Source organism: Desmodus rotundus, chromosome 9, assembly GCF_022682495.2.
Source record: "Desmodus rotundus isolate HL8 chromosome 9, HLdesRot8A.1, whole genome shotgun sequence".
Lineage (NCBI taxonomy): Eukaryota > Metazoa > Chordata > Mammalia > Chiroptera > Phyllostomidae > Desmodus > Desmodus rotundus.
In genome coordinates, this window is record NC_071395.1 from 21,472,577 (window position 1) to 21,493,235 (window position 20,659).

General features: G+C 54.2%; 1 protein-coding gene across 1 annotated transcript; it reads right to left on the minus strand.

The window, feature by feature from the left end:
• Positions 1–285: 285 nt before the first annotated feature.
• On the minus strand, positions 286–16,948 carry LOC112312336 (phospholipid-transporting ATPase IK-like). Its single transcript, XM_053910452.1, has 27 exons — positions 16,860–16,948; positions 16,208–16,260; positions 15,663–15,754; positions 15,061–15,174; positions 13,876–13,977; positions 13,554–13,615; positions 12,858–12,930; positions 12,662–12,732; positions 12,126–12,208; positions 10,895–11,053; positions 10,662–10,685; positions 10,472–10,560; positions 9,742–9,932; positions 9,242–9,641; positions 8,689–8,884; positions 8,483–8,613; positions 7,404–7,568; positions 7,152–7,263; positions 6,289–6,364; positions 5,988–6,072; positions 5,486–5,726; positions 5,178–5,401; positions 3,059–3,142; positions 2,236–2,469; positions 1,911–2,049; positions 1,588–1,715; positions 286–489 (listed from the first exon to the last, which is right to left on the minus strand). Exons 1-27 carry the CDS (start codon positions 16,946–16,948, stop codon positions 286–288), a joined length of 3,621 nt encoding a protein of 1,206 aa, XP_053766427.1.
• Positions 16,949–20,659: the final 3,711 nt, after the last annotated feature.

Genomic DNA, 20,659 nt, shown 5'->3' on the forward strand with positions numbered 1-20,659 from the left:
ACACAAAAATGGATATTCGGAAATGTGTGTTCAAAAGAGCATTTTACCAACTCAAAATAGTATGAATTCTAGATTTCATGGCCTAATTTTTTCATTATTACATATACCAAAGAGGAAAAAAAAGAGAGGTGCCCCTCCCTCCAGCATCAAGGAGGAGGTGTTTGTGGAGGTGGGCTGCATGTCCCCAAGGACACCTTCCCCCTCTGGTGCCAGAACCTCCTCTCCCCACAGAGTGACATCTGCCGCTGGTACCCGGGTGACACGATGCTTGCAGACAATTCTTCATCAGATGGCATCGATGCTCGTGGAGTGTTCTTCATCAGATAGCATTGGGTGCATGTGTCTGTGGACCCCCGGGGACCTCCGCAGAATTGTGCCCTGTGTGATGAGGTTTGCGTAGCCTTCCTGGTGAGAGAAGGCATAGCTGGAGCGCCGGGCACGTGGTATCGTGATGATCTCCTCAGTTGGCACCACCTCTTCCTCCTCCTCCTCTTCCTCCTCCTCCTGCAGAGAAAAAGGGCAATCAAGGGTCATCAGGCTCCCACACTGTGTTGATTGGTCTTGGGTCAGCTGCTCCCAGTAGGGGTCATTCATAATTCTTGGCCACTTTTATTAGCCAGGCTGTTCCCTCCCCAAGTTGACCCAACTAGAGTCCTCCCTGGGACTTGACTCTGGATCAGCTACCAGGCACCATAAATGTTTCCTTTTACGGGATGGGTTAACCATGGGGCAGCCATGCCTCCGGCCTGCACAGCAGAACATGACAGGACTGTGGCCACATCTTGGTCCACTATCCAGTCAATTCTGCAGCCCATCGCAGCTGCAGCTGGTCCTTCTAGGTTTCTGCTACCTGAGCCTCCCTCCTACCTTTTTTCATTGTGGTAAAACAGACATAAAATGTACCTACTTTTAATTATTTTCAAGTGTATAGCTCAGTGGCATGGAGCACATTCATTCACATTGTTACACACCGTCACCTCCATCCACCTCCACAACTTCACCTTCCCAAACTGACACTGTCCCCATTAAACTCTAACTCCCCCAGCCCCTGGTTCCTACCCTCTACTTTCTGTTTCGATGCATCTGACTCCTCTAGGGACCTCCTCCTATGACAGGAATTGCACGGTACTGTCCTTTTGTGACTGGCTTATGTCACTGAGCATAATGTCCTCCAGGTTCATCCATGTTGTAGGAGGGTCAGAATTTCCTCCTTTTTAAAGACTGAATAAATCCCACTGTGTGGATGAACTACATACTGTGTTTATCCTTACACCTATTGATAGACACACACACTTGGGGTGTTTCTAAGGTCCCCCTTTTGATCAAACCTTTTCCAAGTCATTTCTGTCATCTGAGCCCCCAAGTCCTTGACAATTCCCGGAGGTAGTCTGATGATATCAGTGCTGCAACCAGGCTGGCTGCCCTGGAAGTACGGTTTCCTCCCTAGGTCCTGGGGCCTGTTATGTGCCACACCCCCTCAAGGGCACAGAATGTGTGTCTGGGTCTCCAACTTCCTAACCCCTGCTCCACATCTCCTTGGAGTCCTCGCTTCCAGCAATCTGCAGTGGGGGCCCTAGCCACCCTCACCTTGGGACGTAGCTGCTTGAGGGCTTGGTAAATGACACGGAAAGCCAGGACAGGCAGGGTGTTTAATGACACATTCAGCAGGACCACCAGCAGGACAGAGGGATGGGGCAGCACGTTTCGGTCAACATCTGGAGGTGACAGGGCAGGGTCACGGCCAGGCCCAGGGTGGAGCCTCCCCAGAGCCTGCTCTGTGTCCCTTCTTCCCAACACCCCACCCCCTTCCTCACCCTTCAACACCAGGGTGCCTTTGGGCAAATTCCCTAAAGACACAGGGCCCACCTGTCTCTGGGGCTGGCCACCCTGTCCCCTGCTGAGAGGCTCACATAGAAAAGGGAAGGTCTTGGGGGAGATTATGAAGAGCCAGAAGCTCTGGCTGGTCCAAGTTATGACCACATAGAAACAGAGGCTGAAGAAAATGGCCAGCACGGACAAGATGGTCCAGAACTTGATGATGAGGATGACCTGAATGGGAAAAAGGAGGGTTAAGCCAGGTGGGGCCAGACCCCAGGCAAGGCCACGAGGAGCAGGTTGGAGGATAGCACGTGCTGAGGCCTCTCAGGCAGGGTCTCCAGGTGATGGAATCTCCATGACCTATGTCCACAGTCCCAGCGGGGGTTGGGGGGAGGGTTGGGTAGCAGCCCTGCCTACCTCCATGGTGACGGACAGCAGGCCCGACAGGGCCATGACCGTGGCAAAAGATTGGTAGTCACTGAGGGGCCCAATAGTGTCATAGCTGATCCACAGGGTCATGAAGAAGTTGACCAGGGAGGTGGCTGTGCCATGGGCAATGGCTTGAAAGAAGACCCAGTAGTTGAAGAGCTCATCCTGTTGGCCAGCGGTGTATAGCTGGGGCAGCTCTAGGCTCTGCTCATCGCTCACATCCTGGGGGGGGGGGGGGGATTCTGGGGTTGGTTTCACAGCCACTTGCATGTGTGGCGTGACTGAACCATGCACATGAGAACAATGAGATGGTGAACTTAGTCACTGGTGTTTTACTAACATTTAAATACTTTTTTAAAAAATGAAATACAAAGTCCCATTCTTCGGGTCACACCAGGCATGCCTCAAGTCCTCCTCATTAGCCACCTGTAGCAGGCTGGTGGCTCCCGCCTAGACAGCATAGACCTGAGACACTTCCACCATCCTACAAGTTCTATGGGACTGCCCCCGTCTGGATCGCATAGCCAGGCCCCGCTCAGGGAGGAAGCAGGTGAATGGGAGAGCTGCCTCTTCCGGTCCCATCTCCACTATCATACAGATGAACAGACAGTGGCACTGAGATTTGGGGACAGTAGCTGAGCAAGAGGGCTTTACCCACTATCATGCTGGGCTCTGTGGGAACAGTTACATGACAGTGGTCTCCCAGCCCCGCCTCCACCCCACCCCACCCCACCCAAGTCCCAGGGAAGAAGGTGGGGTAGAGACAGGATCATCTACAGGGAAGGAGGGGGCAAGCCCTTGGCCTGCTCACCTGCTCAAAGAGCCCGATGTACAGAACCGGAAGGGTGGTGTACAGCAGGTTGAACAGCGCCAGAAACCAGCCTTCATACAGAGGCTAGGGAGGCAAAGGGATGGGAGAATGTGGTTAGTGGTGAGCCCTCAGATGCCAAATGGTCAGAAGTGGAAATGCTCTTTACCTGAGGAGACCCACCCAAGCTAGCTCAGCACCTGCGGAGAATTCCCGGTGAGTTAGAAAATCCCATTATAATCAAAGATTGGGTTAAGTGAGGCTGGAAGATAAAAGGCAGAAAGAGATAAGAAGCAAGGTCTAATTATTTTAAAACAGCACCTTTGAGTGTTTCTCTTAATTGGAGGGCTGCAAACAAAGATCTACAGGAGGAAAAATGGCTAAAAAGTGTGGTTTGGGGTCATTTTAGATTTAGGGAGTCGTTGATGGGTAAAAGAGCTGGAAGAGACTCCTGCCTTACAATGTGCCCAACTAACTCCCCTCCTGATATGTGAGCCAGTCCAGTTAAATGATATGGGCCGGGGGCAGGGGAGGGGGTCAGTTCCAAAAACTATTTTATGTGCATTCTGTGGGAGAGCAAATCAGTAACAAACAAGGATTTTACAAGTACCAAGTGTCTCAATGCTCAAGGAGGAGAGACATGAATGAGCACCCAGGAAAAGCTGAGTTGAGCCTTGTCCTGTGGGGACTGGAATCAGAGGTATCCGTGTGAACTCGCAGCTTCTTAATATACACAAGACAGATAGACAGATGGACACATAAGTAGAAACAGACGTAGAGATGTGTCTCTAATATGTGTACATTTCCTACTTCTGCCTGCTGAGAGGGTGCAGCATCCCAGTAGCAGTGGGCACACACCGAGCACTCAGCTCTTGGTGTCTAACCCTACCCTCCTCCGATGAAAAGGACCAGAGTCCGTTATGGGAGTGGCTGATTCCAGCGTCAGGGCAAGGAAAGAACAAAATGAGCTTGGAACTTCCTGTAGCGCCAGAAAATGAAGATTTTTCTCAGGGAAAAAAGAGGCACATGTCAAAAGGATAAACTGGGACAACTGGAGCAGTGAAATACACAATCAAAAATATCCAGGAGTCCATACTGATACAAATAAGTAATTTCATAAATAAATGAGAGATAAGGAATGGTTGGTTCTTCCTACAGAAGAATTCCAGTTCACAAATGTAGGAAGACAGAATGCTGTCCTCACTAAGACTCGGAAGAAGACAAGGGTACCAGCCCTCACCATCCCAGGGAATTCTAGCAGAGCAGTCAGGTAAAGAGGTTATAATAGGTGTCCAAATTGACAAGGAAGTAAAGGGAAACACGATGTTTACTTGCAGATGACATGCAGAAAATCCCAAAGGGTCCACCAGAAACCTCCCAGAACCAATAAAAAGAATCAGCAAATTTGCAGGGCACAGATCAACATACACAAAAAATCTGTATTTCTACACACCAGCACTGAGCAATCCCAAAAGGAAATTAAGAAAATAACTTCCATGTACAGCAGCATCTAAAAGAATAAAATATCTAGAAACAAAAATAAATAAATAAAACAAACAATACATACTTATCAAGGGTACCTCCATAAAGCTCCCCTTCAAATGCTCAGGTATCAGCAACAGGGAACTTCCTCCCTATCAGGGCCATCTATTTTTAGATGATTTCCTTACACGCACAAGAAATCATCGTCCTACGACTCTTTTAAGGTTCCAGGAGGCCCATCTACTCTTCACCATTATACTGCACAGACTGTCTTGAAGTCAGGGTCCCGGCCACCCCAGTTTTACCTTCTCTGGAAAGCTGGGGTTCCAGCTTTCCCTCTCTCCCCTAGAAGGACCTACCCTTTGTTGCATCTGCTGCCCAGCCCTGGCTTCAAAAACCAAATCTACTAAATACCCCTGAAAATGTTGGGCACAGAGCTGAGCAGGAACCATCTCCTCCCTTTATCTGAACTCTATGCAGCCATAGAAAAGGCTGCATGGCCCTGCAACCTCAGGCAACCCTCGGCCCATGAGGACCCCAGAGTGTGAATGGGCAGTGCCCCCGTCCTCTTGGAGGCCAGGGGAAGGGCACAGCACCCCCCACCCACAAGCATCCCCCAAGGGCTGTCCGTGCAGTGCACCTGGGCAGTGAAGCCGCTGTAGAAAGCGAACCAGATCTGCACCATCATGATGGCCAGCGTCTTGTAGATGAAGTAGCGCAGGAACTTGCAGACTCGCATGTAGGACCAGCGGCCATGCACCAGCAGCAGCCGCCTCAGGAAACAGAACTGGGCCAGCATATAGTCGCTGTTCTGCACCGCCTGCATGCCCTCCTGGCCTGCCAGCCCTACGCCAATGTCCGCAGCTGCAGGGGCACAAGCAGCATGTTGGCACAGGCCACTACCGGCCTGCCAGAGGCCTTCCCCCAGACCCGGTGCCCACCACTCACTCTTAATCATGTTGACATCGTTGGCACCATCCCCAATGGCCAGGGTCACCACGTTATGGTATTTCTTGACCAGCTTTACAATCAAGGCCTTCTGCTTGGGTGTCACCCGGCAGCAGATGACTGCCTGGCACCTCGAGGCCAGTTCCACGAAGGCCCGCTCCCGCCACACCTCGGGGCTCCCATGGGGGGTGGAGCTCTTACTCTGCAGCACCATCCGTGTTGCACTCTTCATCAGCTGGTCCTGCCCGGCAAGGGGGTGGGAGGGACCACATCACTCTGGCTGCATCCCTCCCCTCTGTGAACACCCCCACTGGCCGCTCCTGCCTCCTGTTCCAAGCCCCAGGCTGGACTTGACTACATGGACTCTACCCCATCCGAGAACCTCCTGGTGTGGCATTCACTTTGGCTTTTCCAAAAGTCCACCCCCACCCGCAGTCAGCTGCTTCTCCCAGCCCCTTCCCACGTGCCAAGGGCCCCACAGTCAGGCCTGAGCCACACTGACCAGGAACTCGCCGGTAACGACCATGGCGGCCATCTTGACCCGCGGCAGGTTGCTGCATTTCTCCCGGTAGGCTTCCATGACCTGACTGCAGGGACCCAGCTGGGGCTCAGCCATGCCCAGGCACGCGTTTCCTCCCATCCCCTCCCCCTCAGACACCCCCACCCCGGGAGTCCAGCCAGGTGGAGGCTGAGGACACTCTGCAGACCCCCAGGACCATACCTGGGCAGCCATGGGTATTCACCATCCCCCACCCTCACCTTGCCCCCACCCAGCTCATCTGCCCCAGATCCCAGCTCCTCACACTATCTCCTCCTCATCCAGAATGCGCATGTCCTCGGACAGCAGTTGGCAGGCAAAGCCAATATTCACTGCAGTCTCTGCAAAACAGCCTGGCTCAGCCCCCTGCCCAGGGGCCAGGCCCACCCACCTTGTCCCACCCGTTGGCTATGGATTGGTTCAGAAGAGGACTGTGAGAGCCAGCCCTGAGACTTCGGCTGCAGCTCTGAGCAGAAGGGTTTGCTCTCTGGCTGGCTGCAGCCGGCGCCAACGGATCATTAGTCCTACCATGCCAGGACCCACAGGCAGTTTAGGAACCCACAAAACTGACTTACCAGTAATTTTAAAATCAGTATAAAAATGTGAGTATGTATTCCAACCTGGACATTTGTCTTTATACCAACACAGCTATAAAATGTCATTTTAAATATTGTGTGTGTATGTGTGCCTCCCACCCACACGAGTGCTAATGTGGACCCTGTTGGCCCCTATGCCAGTGGCGCCCAGAGAACCCACAGTGGGGTGGGGGAGAGCCGGTGATCCAGGGCCACAGGACCTGAGGTTCCATGACAGCTTTGTTTTTGAGTGCCGCCAGCAGGTACCCTAAGGTGTCCAAACTCGGCTGAGCCCATCTTCCACACAAAGGTAACAAAGGTCCTGACTCATGGTGTTGTCAGGAGAGCAAACACTCTGAAAGTGCCCAGCACAGTGCCACCGGCCTCAGGGAGGCACCTGGGGGAACCTGGCAGTTCTAACCATCCCGTTTCTCCCTTCCCCAGGACAAGGTGGCGGCCCCGGCTGAACCCAGGCCAGTGGGACAGTCTGATGGTGGCGCTCAGAGCATATATGAGCTCTCTCCCACCCACCGATGGGCAACCTGGGGCCTACCTTGCTTGTCCCCCGTGAGTACCCACACTTTGATGTTCCCTTGCTTGAGACACTGGATGGTTTCAAGGACGCCGTTCTGGAGCTTGTCTTCAATGGCTGTGACTCCCAGCAGCTGGAGGCAGGGTGGGGTAGAGAGACAGAGAACAGATTGAGCATGGATCCAGCCAACCCTGGTATGAGTGGGAGATCCAGGGTCCCGCAGCAGCCTGGAGCAGGGTGCCGGAGCCCCCAAGCCGCCTGTGCTGCGCCCACCTGGAGGTTCTGCTCTATCTCCTCATACACCTGGTGCAGGGCCTGGGCCCGGTTCTGAAGAAGGATGCTGGCCTCCTGGTGCCGCTGGCGCCACTCCTCATACATGTCCTCATCCACCTTTTTGTAGGCCAGGCACAGTGTGCGCAGTGTCTCCTCGGCAAAGGACTGGGGCCGGCGGGCAGCAGGTGCCACCCTGTCACCACACTGTATCCCAGGGCACTTCTCGCACCACCACTTCCCTCAGCCCCTCCTCCCTCTGCCTGGGCTCCCTGAACCTTGATTGCACTTCCCCAGTTCTTAGTCAGAGACCAGCTGCCTGCCCCAGACTTCCCCTCCTGGCAGAGCAGGGCACTCTGAGAAGTCCTGAGTGGGGAGCCCAGGGCAGTCTGTGCACACACATGCCCCCTGACACCTATGCTGGGTGAGGCTAGAGACCCAGAAAGACCCTTGGGTAACCCTAGAGGGTCAGGGCTGGGCCATAGAGGAGTAACCTGGCATGACACGTCAGCCCATGTTAGGGTCAGGCAGGAAAGTCTCACTGGAAATGGCGGAGCCCTGAGGACCAAATGATCCAGAGTGACACCGTGGAAGAAGGCATCCATGCAGAGGGAACAGCATGTGCAAAGGTGCTGGGACATCACCTGAGCATGGGGAAACTTGCAAGCCAGAAACTGGGGTCTTGGGGAATGCCCTAGGGTGCAAGGAGAGCCAGTCTAGAGAGGCAGCAGGAGACACAGGCCAAGCGTCTTGAACACTTGGCTAAGCAGTTTGGGCTTCACCCACAGAGACAAAAGATTTGGGGCCATGTCAGAACCCAGGTCCAATTGGGAGAGGCTGGGGAGAGTGGACTGGTGCCCAGGGCCAAAGCCTAACCACAGAGGGTCCCTTGTGTCACTTGGAAAAAAATGCCCCCTCTCTGTGGGTATAGCATGGAGTTCAGCTCCTCTGCCCTTGTGTGTAAGGGTAAGGGCATAGCCTGGCCAACTCCCTCTTCCTCCACCCTCCCTCCTTCTACCTCTTCTATCCCTCCTCCCTCTACCCCCTCAACCCTTCCTCCCTCCCTTCCCACAGGAACTCACAGTTAAAGCCTCTTCCGTGGCCACTTTCGTGGTCTGCTCTTTCTTATACAAGCCTTTCTTTCGCAAGCGATTAAAGAGGACAGTGTCTGCACCTTTGGTGTAGAGGTAGATGTAGCCCTCGGGGTTTCGGACTGTGGAGGGAGATCCTAGCTCACCACAAATGCTCCCCTTTGTGCCCACCCCCATCCTGGGCCGAGGGTGCTCACCCAGCACGGACATCCGCTTTCGGACGCTGTTGAAGTCCATCATGGCCAGGACCTGGTACACCCGCTCCTCCCCCAGCTCCATCACTGTGATGCTGTCCTGCGTGCGTGCCAGGAACACGTAGCCAAAATTCCGGGCTGCTGTGACCAGTGCCTCCTCATCAGGGGAAGCTGCCTGGTACAACAGCTGGTCTGGCGAGGGAGGGGACCATGGGAGCGGGATGGGGGGGGGCACATTTGCTGAGAACCTGTTGTCTCTTTGGGGGACCCACCACCCACCTCCGATGCCCAGGGGAAGAAATGAACACAGTGGGTGCTCACCGGATATTGACAAGACAATGGTCTCTTGGGCCAGTACAACCTCTAAGCCAAATAAAAGGTGGGCACTTGGGTCCCGTCTAGATGACCCTCCCTCCCCCAGCTCAGTAACAGATCTCAAGCCCCAGGCCTGAGTATCCTCTAAGCTGAATGACAGGAGCCCTGGGCTTGGACTGGACAACCTCTAAGGCCAGAATACGGACTCGGAAGCCCCAGGGCTCTGGCAGCTGGTGAAGCACTCACTGTCTTTCTCTTCCACCATCACCGTATGGCACACGGCCAGCAGGCGCCAGAACTCCTGCACTGCCCTGTCCTTGTTCTCGCGTACGACGCTCAGGAGCCTCATGTTTTGGAAGAGCAGCTTCCCATCGGCAAATTCGTTCCAGAGGTAGGGGTTCTCCTTATGTAGCACCTCCTCCTCATCCGGGCCATAGACAATGCCATCAATGCAGCACTTCTTGAAGGTCATGATGTTCTGTGTGAGCGTGCCTGTCTTGTCCGAGAAGACGTACTCCACCTGGCCCAGCTGGACATTGAGGCTGGTGCTGCGGGCTTTGGCAGGCACGTCCTGGGGCTCGTAATACATCTCCATGTCCCAGTCAATGAAGATGCTGTTCCCCAGGTAGATGAATTCAGCTCTGCGAACACAAGCTGGGTCATGCCCTGGCCCGTAGCCCACTGGAGTTCCCGCTTCTCTCAGGCTAAGTAGTGTGGGTGAGGAGGAGGCCCAGGACTCACATGATAAACATGGCCATGGGCATCATGACGCTGAGCAGGATGAGGAAGCTCAAGAACATGAGGAAAGACTTGCTGGTCACACTGTACATGTGCTTTTCAGGCACATAGTAGTGCTTAACCTTGAATTTCATCGCATTGCTCCAGAAGCCCAAGGTCAATGCCACAGAGATCAGCACCACGAACATGAAGATCTGCTCAATGAGTGGAAGACAGTGGAGTATGTGGGGGGACCCAGGGCAGCACCGAGACAGCACAGTGTAAAAGACAAACGGGAGATGGGAAGCGCCCCCATCCAAGCTCTGCCATCAGGATGGTGGAGGGGGGGCTGGAAGGAGGAGGCTGGCAGTCCCAGGGGAAGGGGACCTGTAGGGGGTTTTCTGGGTTTTGTGGCAGCTATTTTAAAATGTATTAAATGCTTGTATTTAAAAAGACAGTTGACTAGGCTGAAGTTAAGGTTGTTAAATTAATGTCCATGGAATATAGGTAAGCATTTTATTATCTCCTGTGGGTTTGGAAAAATGGCAGATTCAAGACTTTAAAAATATCAGGACTGTAATATTCTCTGGCCCCCAGACCTCTGTCTGTAGGGTCAGGCTGCACACATTTGCAGAGTAGGGAAACTGAGGACTGAAAAAATGAGAGCTGGGGCCTCTGTCTAGGGGAGGGGCCCTCTCCCTTTCTTCTCCTGTGCCTCCCACACACCCAAGACCAGGAGCTCCGGGGGGCTCACCAGGATCACCAGCTTGTTCATCATATGGTCCATCTTGGTTCTCTTTAGATGGATCTTGCCGCAGTTCCTCATGATCTTTGTGTCAACACCTGCAAGTTTCATCCATCCATCCATCCATCCATCCATCCGTTCACCCACCTGTCCCATCCTCCATTCCTCTGTCACCACAACCCTCTACCCATCCATCCACCTACCTGCCCAGCCACCCATCCGTCTACATAAAAGGGTACTGATTCAATATGTCCATTTCCACAGCTTTAGAACCTCAAGCCCCATCGAAGCCATGCTGGGAGTCCCAAATCTCGTGGCAGCAGACATGCAGCAGCCAAGCCCTGACCTTGTGACTTCTTGCCAACAACTTTAGGGTTCTTACCCACCCTCACCAAAACAGCTCATGCTGCAGAGGCCGCAGAACAGCCGTACCAGCATAGATGACCATTCCATAGCAGGTGTCTGTGTTTCGGATCTTGCAGCCACGGAGGAGGATGTTGCCACTGTCCAGAGGGTATTTCTTGCCCTCCCACTCCAGGCGCCCCATAAAGTAGTGCATCCGACTGTTGGGTTCCTCACATACCACCTTGCCTATAGACAACACAGCAATCAAGGAGCCAAGAGCTACGGCTGGGTCAGGCCACCCCTCTACAATGCAGGGTGGACCAGGGTATGGGGAACATTTCCTGTCACCCACAGGCTCCAGCCACCCTCACACTGCCCGACAGGCACCTCCATCTTCCTGCCATACAGCCTCCTCTCCTGAATGCTTCAACAGCTGTCTCTGTTAGGCTCCAGGGCCTTCGTGCATGCTGTTCCCAGTGGCAGGACCCATCTCCTTAGGAGAACCCCCTCTTCTGATCCTCTAGTCAGACCAGGTCCCCTCCACCAAGCCCCCTTCCTCCTGATTACAATCCTGGGAGGTCACTAGACATATATGCCTGCCGATGGTGTCTTAAGTACTCATGAGTTCCGTGAGAGGAGGTGCTAGCCTCTTCTCCATCATGCTGGGGACACTGGGGCCCAGCCCAGCACCAGGGACACACAGTGCCTGGCCCTCCGTGTCAGTGAGGCTTTTCCTCAGATGGAATGAAAGCAAATGCAGCCACAGTGTTTGAATGCCAGGAGCAAAGGAACTATGATTTGAGAGAAAGATTCCCTTCCAACACCAGTTAGAGTAACTTGTTTTTGCAACAAGACAGGACAAAATAAAAGATGTGTCCCCCTGCTGGGTCTCTGGCAAAGAGCAGTTGTAATGCACAGGTGTGAGATATCTCATTTTTCAGGTAGAAAATAAAGAGTATACCACCATAGATGGGTTGATTCCCTGTCTCTGTGCATACAACAGGCTGTCTTTTTGATTAACAATTAAAAATATTTGATTTAATGTAATCAGTGTTTTAAAAATAAAATGTAACACCTGATAAACTGATGCAGCATGTTTTGTAACAATAACAGAAAATGCCTGGAGTATTACATGGATTCAAATGCTATGAAACAGGCCTGGGATAAGCTGGCCTGTTAAAAGCTATCTCAACCCTCAGTAACCCCCAGCAGACCCATCACCATCTCCCAAAACCCAGTGAGGGGGGGAACGTTCATGCCTGCTCTACAGAGGGGCAGACGAAGGCCCAGATGGGGTGGATGAACTGCCACCTCTCACCTTGGAAGGAAGCCATGTTCCCCACATCGTTCAGCTCATGGTGTGTGACCATTGGGGCCTGTCTATACTTCAAGTTGGTCTCCCTGATGATGAGAAGTGGATTGAGATAAGAGGTGGGGGCAGACAGCACCCAGGCAAGGCACCCCCAGCTCCTTTTCAGAGTCCCTGAGCCCTTACTGTGTGCTCCACCTGCCAATTCGGAGGCTGAGGCTCAGAGTGAGAGAAGGCCTTGCCCAAGGTCACACAGGACATTTTCAAAATGGCTGAGGCTAGACCTCAGGCCTTCTCACTTTGCGCAGCCACACCTGGAATGCAGTAGGGCCTCTAGAAATATTTGTCCAAAGAAGGTGGGTCCCTTCGTCTGATTTAATGTTATTGCCCCCTGCCAGCATACAGGTGCCCCACAAATGCTCCCAGAATGAACGACCTAAACATCCCAGTGGGCTTCAGGAGACACACTTTGTGGCTGTTGGGGAGTGGGGAAGGCCTTGCTGGCTCCCAGGCCCCCAAGCCCCTGCTGATGGCCAGCACCTCACCCGTCTATGTCGGCTGTCTCCACATAGCACAAGCTGCTGGGCTCCGTGCTGGCCAGCAAGAGCACATCGGCCTGGGTGTGGAGGGTCGGGGTAGGAGGAAGGAAACAGCAATGCAGGGAGGACAGGAGGAAGATAAGCAGGAATGCAGCCCACCCCAAGCAGCAGAGAGGTCTGGGCCGGGCTGACGCCAGCTCACCGGGACAATGTTGTCGTCATGCAGGCGAACCAGGTCCCCCACTCGCAGGTCCTTCCATTTTCTACACAGAAAGCTGGTGGGGGGGGGGTATGCAGCAGGTGTGGGAGAGGGCTCCAACCAGGCCCATCTTTGAACCCCTGGCCCCATGTTCCACCCCCAAGCTAAAAGAACAGAGGAAGGTGGGGCCTGCCGATGCCCCTGTGGCGCTTTGCTTCCCTGTGTGTCTTTGGGGGATGATGACGGGGGTCTCAGCCTATACAGGAAGTCCAGCCTTCCCTAACCTCAACCTCTCCTCCCAGTTCTGTATCCAAGTTCCTTCAGACCTTCCCTGCCTCCCCTTTCAGCTGAACTTGTGGGCCTGCAGGGGTTAACGATCAGGTCCTCTGTCCCCATCACAGGGCCCGTCCCTAGGCCTGGTAGACAGCAAGTATCTAATAAATACTGGCTGGGTCCCTGTGTCAGACATCAGCCTCAGCCAAGATGTCCAGGGGGCTTGGAAGTTCCCAAGCACTCTGCTGGGCACCCCGCCCTGACACATCCTCCCTCTCTTTCTCTCTCTCTCTCTCCCTCTCTCTCTCTCTCTTCCTCTCTCTCTCTCTCTCTCTCTCTCTCTCTCTCTCACACACACACACACACACAGCTGTGCTAGAGTCCCTCCCTCAGATGAACTTGCCCACACATTGTCACAGGCCTCACCTCTCCCCCACCAGCATCTGGCAGGGCCTGTTGTTGACGATCCTGTCACTCCTATGTCGCCCCTGAGTCAACAGGGATGGGTCAGAAGGGCGGCCCGCCCCTGCCATGCCCCCCATCCTGTCCCCAGCATAGCTCCAGCTCACACCAGCAAGTTTGCCCAGGGATCCTGGCCAGGGAACGGGGGTGGGCTGCTGGGACAACTGGCTATTGACAGCAAGTACCAAAGGACCATGGGGCAGCTGTCCCTGTCCCTTGTGATGGCGAGACAAGGACCCCACCCTGCATCCAATTGCCTCCCCAGCTGTCCCTTGACCCCACTTACGATGTCGTCCACCAGGTCTCGGATGGCCCGGATGACAAGGAGGCAGACAAGTGGGGCGAGGAGGGTGAACCAGGGCATCGTGGAGATATCGGGGAAGACACCCTGACACATACGGTGTGTCACACTGACCCACCATTCCCCACCACTCTTCCCAACCACCTCATCCTGCCCGCTCACCCAACCCCTCAACCTGGCATCCTGTGTCCCCCAGCCAATACCACCTGGGCCCAGAGCCAGCCACCTCCCTCACATAGACCTTGGAACAACTGCCTCTCTATTTCCACTCCCCCCCCAGAACTCCTCCCTAGAAAACTCATCTCCCTTCTGTGCCCAGGCCCCAGGCCACATCAGCCAGGAACCCCAACCTTGCTCCCTTCTCGGAGCCTTGGCTTTACTGTTCCTCTCTCTGTAACCCTATTTTCCCAGTTACCCTTCAGGCCTGAGCTCCAAGTGAACACCAGACCAGCCTAGTTCAGGAGGTAGGATCCCTTCCCATCCCTGGGCCCTACTGTGTGGTTTAATGACAGTGGGTATCAGGGCCACTGCTGGATCTCCAGTGGCCAGCATAGGACCTGCTCACAGTATATTCATGGGATCGATAGAGGTCGAGGGTCAGACCAGACATTGGCGGGGATCAGGGTGCTCTGTAAACTGAGCACCCAGCTGAGAGAGAGAGCTGCCCAGGACAGGACATCTGCTCCTCTGGCAGAGCCACTCAGGTGCTGGGAAGTGGCCTACAGGTCCTGAGTACCTGCTCTCAACCCTTCTTTCCTCCTCACCCTCTGGGATTAACATGGTGGGCTGGGGCCAAGGGCATCATGTGACCAAGGCTGTCCATCCTGGGGAAGGGCTGTGACTCCTCAGAACTGGGGGATCCACTCATCAACTTCATCATTGAACATATATTGAGCAGCTCCTTTGTGCCAGGCCCTGGGCTGGGCAGTGGGGATGAAGCCATGAGGTTGTTCCCAGTGTGGGAGGAGACAGACACTGACCCTCCCACCTCCCCCATCCACCCAACCAATCAACCAACAGCACAGACACACTTAAATCCCCTGTGTGTCTACAGAGCATGTGTCAAAGGTGGTCAGGGAGGGCTTCCTGGAGGAGGCAATATGAGCAGGTAGAAGGATTGGTTATGCGTGCAGGTGCTGACCCCTGGGGCTGCTCCTGACCCTGCCCTACCTGGAGAATGATGATAAGGAGGAAGTAGAGGTTGGACATTCGTCGAAACTGCTCATACAGGTTTAAGGGCAGGAAGGAGAAGAAGTTGTACTTGGCCGTGCAGATGATGTTGCCCTAAGATGAGAGCCAGCATTGGGGTGCTGCCCAGGCCAGGGCCCTACCCAGGCCTTGCCCTGCCCTTTGGCCACAATCAGCAATAACTGAGCATTCAGTGTATGCAAAGCCTCAAGCCAGCTCTACTGAGCACCAGCTGAATGTGAAGCCCTCAGGCCAGCAATTACTGAGCACCACCTGCATGTGAAGACTTAAGGCAGCATTAATTGAACCCCTACTAGATGCAAAGACTCATTGAACAGGGCTGTGACCCCAATATTTCCCAGTGAGTCACAGAAGCAAGGGGATTTTAGGTAGAGCCTAATGGCCCCATTGTATTTTGAAGGGTTAGTATTAACTTATTTTACTGTGAACTGGTGTGGGGGTTGGCAAGGAAACACAGGACAAATTCCAGCACCAAACTGGCATTTGCTCACAATTAAAGTTGGGGGGAGGGGGAGGCTGGGTGGGAGGAGGTAGGGGAGGGTAGTGGGGCTGGGGCCACCCACCTTGTACTTCTTCCTTTTCCAGCACAGGAAGATCTGCTCCTTGAACTGGTTGTTGTAGGTCCTGTCGTTGGCCTTCACCTCCCAGCTGAACACTGAAGCCAGTGAGAGTATGGCGTCAGAGAGGGCACCGACACCACCTAGTGATCCCCCAGAGCAGGGCTAATGGGCCCCCAGGGGAACCCAGACACTGGGGAACGCCTGCCTCTTGGCCATGGCTGTGGGGGCCTGTAAACGACCACCACCCTGGGCCAGTCCCTAGGCTCAGAGGCCAGGCCCTGGGACCCGCTCACACCCATTCCTTCTACAGAAGGGATGAAAACCATGGCTGCTCACCCAGCCTGGGCAGCCCAGCTACTCCAGGTCTGCAGCTCCCAATTCCTGAGTCTAGCATTGTCATGGGGTTTGGAACTATTTGTAACCCAATGAGAACCCCATGCTGGGTCTGTCCAATGGGTTTGGCAGGGGGATCTTCCCCATCAGCCACCACGCCTCTGCAATGCCCCTTGGCTTCCTTCACAGACCCCAAAGGGCCCCAGCACATGCACCTGAGTTCTCCTGGAAGTCCTCACTGTGGCCCAGGCTGCCCGTGCTGGTGGAGCTATAGGGGAGAGGAGCCCATGGTCATACCACTGTCCCAGCCCTTGCCAAACACTGTCCATTAAGTCTGCCCTCCCCAAAATGTTACCTCCCACTTCCATCCTCCTCCCCCTCCCTGGGCTTTGAAGGCCCAGCCACGGGCTCTGTGTCCTTCCCTGGGTATGGGAACCTCCACCGGGCCTCCAGGATGAAGGACTCAAACCTCTGGCCGCATCTGCCCACCCCCAGGGCCGTCCTTGGGCCAGGCTGCCATCGCTCCCGGGTCTCCCTGCTTCCCCTTCCTGCCCCGATTCCCACCTGGGACACGATACACCCCAGGTAGGGGCTCCGTCAGTGTTTGTTGAATGACTGCACGGGCCCCTGGGTCGCATGCTATATCACAAGCCGCTCTGAGAGGTCCGGGTGTGGCCTCCGGGCAGTTACAACTGTTACGGAGGCTGACTCCAGACTTCCCACTGCCTTGTTCATGGTCACTCCTTCAATGCCAGGAATTTGTCTCACCAGCCCCCGCCCCAACCCGAGCAGCTCTCCAAGCCCTCGCCAGGCTGTTCCCTATGCCCGGGAGCACCCTTCCCGCGTGCTTGGCCAAGGTCTCCTCACCCTTCTGATCTCCGCTCATGGCTCTCAGATGAGCCCAGCTTGAACAGGCACCTCTTCCGCGCTCCCACTGTGCCTGGGGTGTTCGCCATTTCAGGTCTCACCACCCTCTCGACTCTGGCCTTCTGTCCCGGTGTGGGTGGCCTGCCCAACTGGAAACCTCTTAGGTGCCCAGGACAGCGGACGTATTGGACCCGTTAGAGACGTTATAGCCGTTAAGCTGCAGCCGAGGGTCGTGAAACTACGGGCGCAGGCGCGGGCCAGGTCCTTGCAGGGCGGGCCCTGTGGGCGGGGCCAGGGCAGAGGCCGAGCCTGAGAAAGTGTCTGGAGTGGTACTGGCAAAGGGGTTGCTGCAGTAGGTCAGTGGGCAGGATCTTGCACAGTGGGGCAGGATGGAAGGGATCTTAATACGCGCCAGGGTATTAAGAGGCCTGTCTTTTAGGGTCAGGACCTTGTAAAGCTGGGCCTGAGTAAGGTAGGTTGGGCGGGGTCAGTATGGAAGTGAGGGCAGAGGAAGGATGCACCTGTGCGTAATCCGCAACTACCTGGTTTGAGTCGGAGCTGCCTGGGTTTTCACACCTCCTATGCACAGGCGCACTGTAGGGCATTGGGCTCCAGGAGGCCGTTAGAGCCACGGAGACAGTCCCAATACCAGGAGGAGACCCACAAGGCTCTGTCCTGATGTGTGCCCACTCAGCGGACTTCCCGGGTTCTTGGGGGGGGGGACTTCCTGAAGGAGATGATGGGGGTGGGAGACAATGCTGAGGCTGGGGTAGTCTCCGGTTGGAGATGGGGACCTAGACCCAGGGTGGGAGGGTATGTGGAAGGGACTACCAGTTAGGGCCCACTTGAAACAGTTGGGGCTCCAAGGGAAGGTGATTAAGCTCCGTGTTTCATATTTTCCCTTTTAGGACCCCCCTGAAGCGCAGAAATTAAGAAGGCAGTAAACTCTGGGAACCTTTCACTTAGCCCTAGGGCCCCTCCCTCAGGCCCAGTCCTGACGGGATAGGTGGGGATGCCCGAGTCTGACTCTGTGCCCTAGCATTTTCTCCTCACCTGGGGCTGCGCCCCCCCCACCCCGAGGCACCAGCCCCACTGATGAGCAGATGTTGGGTGAGTGATGAATGAATGAGTGAGGACTGGCAATTAAACCTTCCCCATTAGAGCAACCTCTCAATCTCATTTCTTTGGAAGCCGGTCTACCCGTACTGCTTTGCCTCCACAGGTGCCAAGCCACCCTCTCATTATTCATGTTCATTCACCCAACAAGTGTTCATCCAGCCCTACCTAAGTGGTTAAGGAGAAAGACCCTGGGGAGGGGCTTCAGGAGAGACTTTGCTGGGTGTCACCGTGAGGGAGGGGCTCAGGGAACCTGACTTCCTCTCTGGGAGAGCCACAGCCAGTAGGGGAGCTTCTGAGCAGTGAGAAATAGGTTTCAGTCTTCCAGAACCAGCAGGTTTGGCAAGCTGAAAGGGGTGCCTACACTACACAGAAACGGGTTTCTGTGAAGCCACACTGGCAACCACTTATTTAGAAACCTCTTATTTACAGGAGAGGAGGGTGAAGTAACTGGTTCCCAGAACTGCCCCAGAGGAATGTGAGAGTGGCAAGGGCCTGATGGACCCAGCCCTGTCCCCCCATCCCCTAGGGTCACCCCCGGCCTGGAGAGGTAACCCGTTGCAGCCCTGACTAAGAGGCCCCATGGGGAGGGGCTGCCATGTCCTCCACTGGGGGGCTCTGCACTCTCAGTCTTTGGCAAAAGCCAGTATGACAGGGTGGCAGGGGCCTTTTCCTGGCAGCCTTCCAAATCCCAGCACCTTTGTGCTCCCAACATCTGGGGAACCCCCAGAACTGCCTGTCCCACAGGGATTTTTCTGGCTTCACTTTTTACTTCGAATGAATTAAAAGCCTGAACAGCCCTGGCCCTCCCAACCCCCAAGAGCCAGAACCAAACACAAATGGGCTGGGGTTCAGGGCACTGGGCACCGACGTTTCCAGGGATCGGCCAAGCGGAGCACGTTGGGCTGTGGCCACCTTGCCCCTCCCAAGGGAGCTTTTCAGACGTGTAGCCCCTCATAGGACTTGGCTGCTGGCTCCCAACGAGGGAGCAGAAGCAGGCTGGGGGCAGCCTGGGACCCAGTGCTGACTTCACTGCTCCCCCATTGGGGCCGTCCTGGCCACAGGGACAACGACCGAGACGGTGTGTGCAGACACGCTTGGCACCAACACCACCATTGGACCCCACGACACCCAAATCCACATGTTTATTCTGTCCCTGTGCTGCGGTGGGGGAGAGGGGGTTGGGACATTGTGCGGGGGTGCTGTGGGCCTTCACAGGCAGCTCCCAGGTGAGGGTGGGACTCCAATGGCGAGTGTCCAGTGGAAGATGAAGGTCTAGAGATGACGGATGGAGGTGGCACTTGCACAGCAATGTGAATGAATGTGCTCCATGCCACTGAGCTGTACACTTGAAAATGATTAAAAGTAGGTATATTTTATGTCTGTTTTACCACAATGAGAAAAGGTAGGGGGGTGGCTCAGGTAGCAGAAACCTAGAAGGACCAGCTGCAGCTGCGATGGGCTGCAGAATTGACTGGATAGTGGACCAAGATGTGGCCACAGTCCTGTCATGTTCTGCCGTGCAGGCCGGAGGCATGGCTGCCCCATGGTTAACCCGTCCCGTAAGAGGAAACATTTATGGCACCTGGTAGCTGATCCAGAGTCAAGTCCCAGGGAGGGCTATGATTGACTGGTCAAAGTCTAGTCTGAGGGAGGGCTCCCCCGGCCTCCTACCCAATCACTCTCTCTGTCCTTGTCTCCTCCTGCTGCCCCTCACTCTGCAGTCACACCAGTCTCCTCATGGGCAGAGACAAGAGTGCGGTAACTGCAGGGGATGGGGGATGGGGGTGGAGGTGGAAGAGGGTATAGGAAAGATAAATGGTGATGGAAAAAATAAAAAATTTGAGAGTACAGTTGAAGGAGGTGATTGGAAAAGATAAAATTCACACTGCTCCATTATCCAGTTACATTTGTGGGAAACATTTAAAAATGTAATGGATTTCCTCATATTCTCCTGCCTGAAAAAGCCATACAAAAACAAGCACAGAAGAAAGATTTGCAAAGTCTATGCCCCCATCCAGTTAAACTGAAGATTTCACATAATCTCAGCCTCTGACCTAATTCATCAGGTACTTTGGATACGAAGCTAGAATTCTTGTCTGGGCTGCATTTTCAGATAATGCTACTAATTATAGTTTGTGTAGCAGCCCACTGATCTAACATTCTAGTTGCAATGTCAATAGCACAGATCATAATCTTTTTTCTGATAGGTTGTGCTTCTGTTAACTTATATTGAATGATGTTAAAAGACATTCTTATTGTCCTGTTTTAATTTTGTATACATATAAGTTTTTCTGTGCTGAAAGACATTGAAAACTCTATGTGTGTATTCAGTCTGATTTGTTTGAATATGATGTAATTATCAGGAGCCATAAGATAATTTCATAAAATTTTATGCTATAAAAACTGTTGATGAAAGGGGCAGCTTTTATATCATGCAGAGTAAGTCTAATGACTGACATCTAAACAGGTGATCTCCACGGTCAAGGCTAACATGACAAACTAGAGCACGCGGATGGGCAACTGCCAGCACCCAGAACATCCCGCGTGTGCTCTGTGACAGGAGAGCCCCTTTAAGGTCTGATGTGCATGCCGGTCGACGAGGGTGCTGGGAAAGGCCCCGCATTTACCACGTGACCAGGAACCACGTGGATTAAACTTTAACCCGGGAGGAAGACGAACAG

Coding starts and splice junctions, on each gene's coding strand:
- LOC112312336 (XM_053910452.1), bottom strand. CDS start 16,948: ATGGCGAACACCCCAGGCACAGTGGGAGCGCGGAAGAGGTGCCTGTTC. Junction 12,931..13,553: donor CAGATGCTGGTGGGGGAGAG/GTGAGGCCTGTG, acceptor CCCCCCCACCAG/CTTTCTGTGTAGAAAATGGA. Junction 6,365..7,151: donor ACTCACGGGGGACAAGCAAG/GTAGGCCCCAGG, acceptor GCTGTTTTGCAG/AGACTGCAGTGAATATTGGC.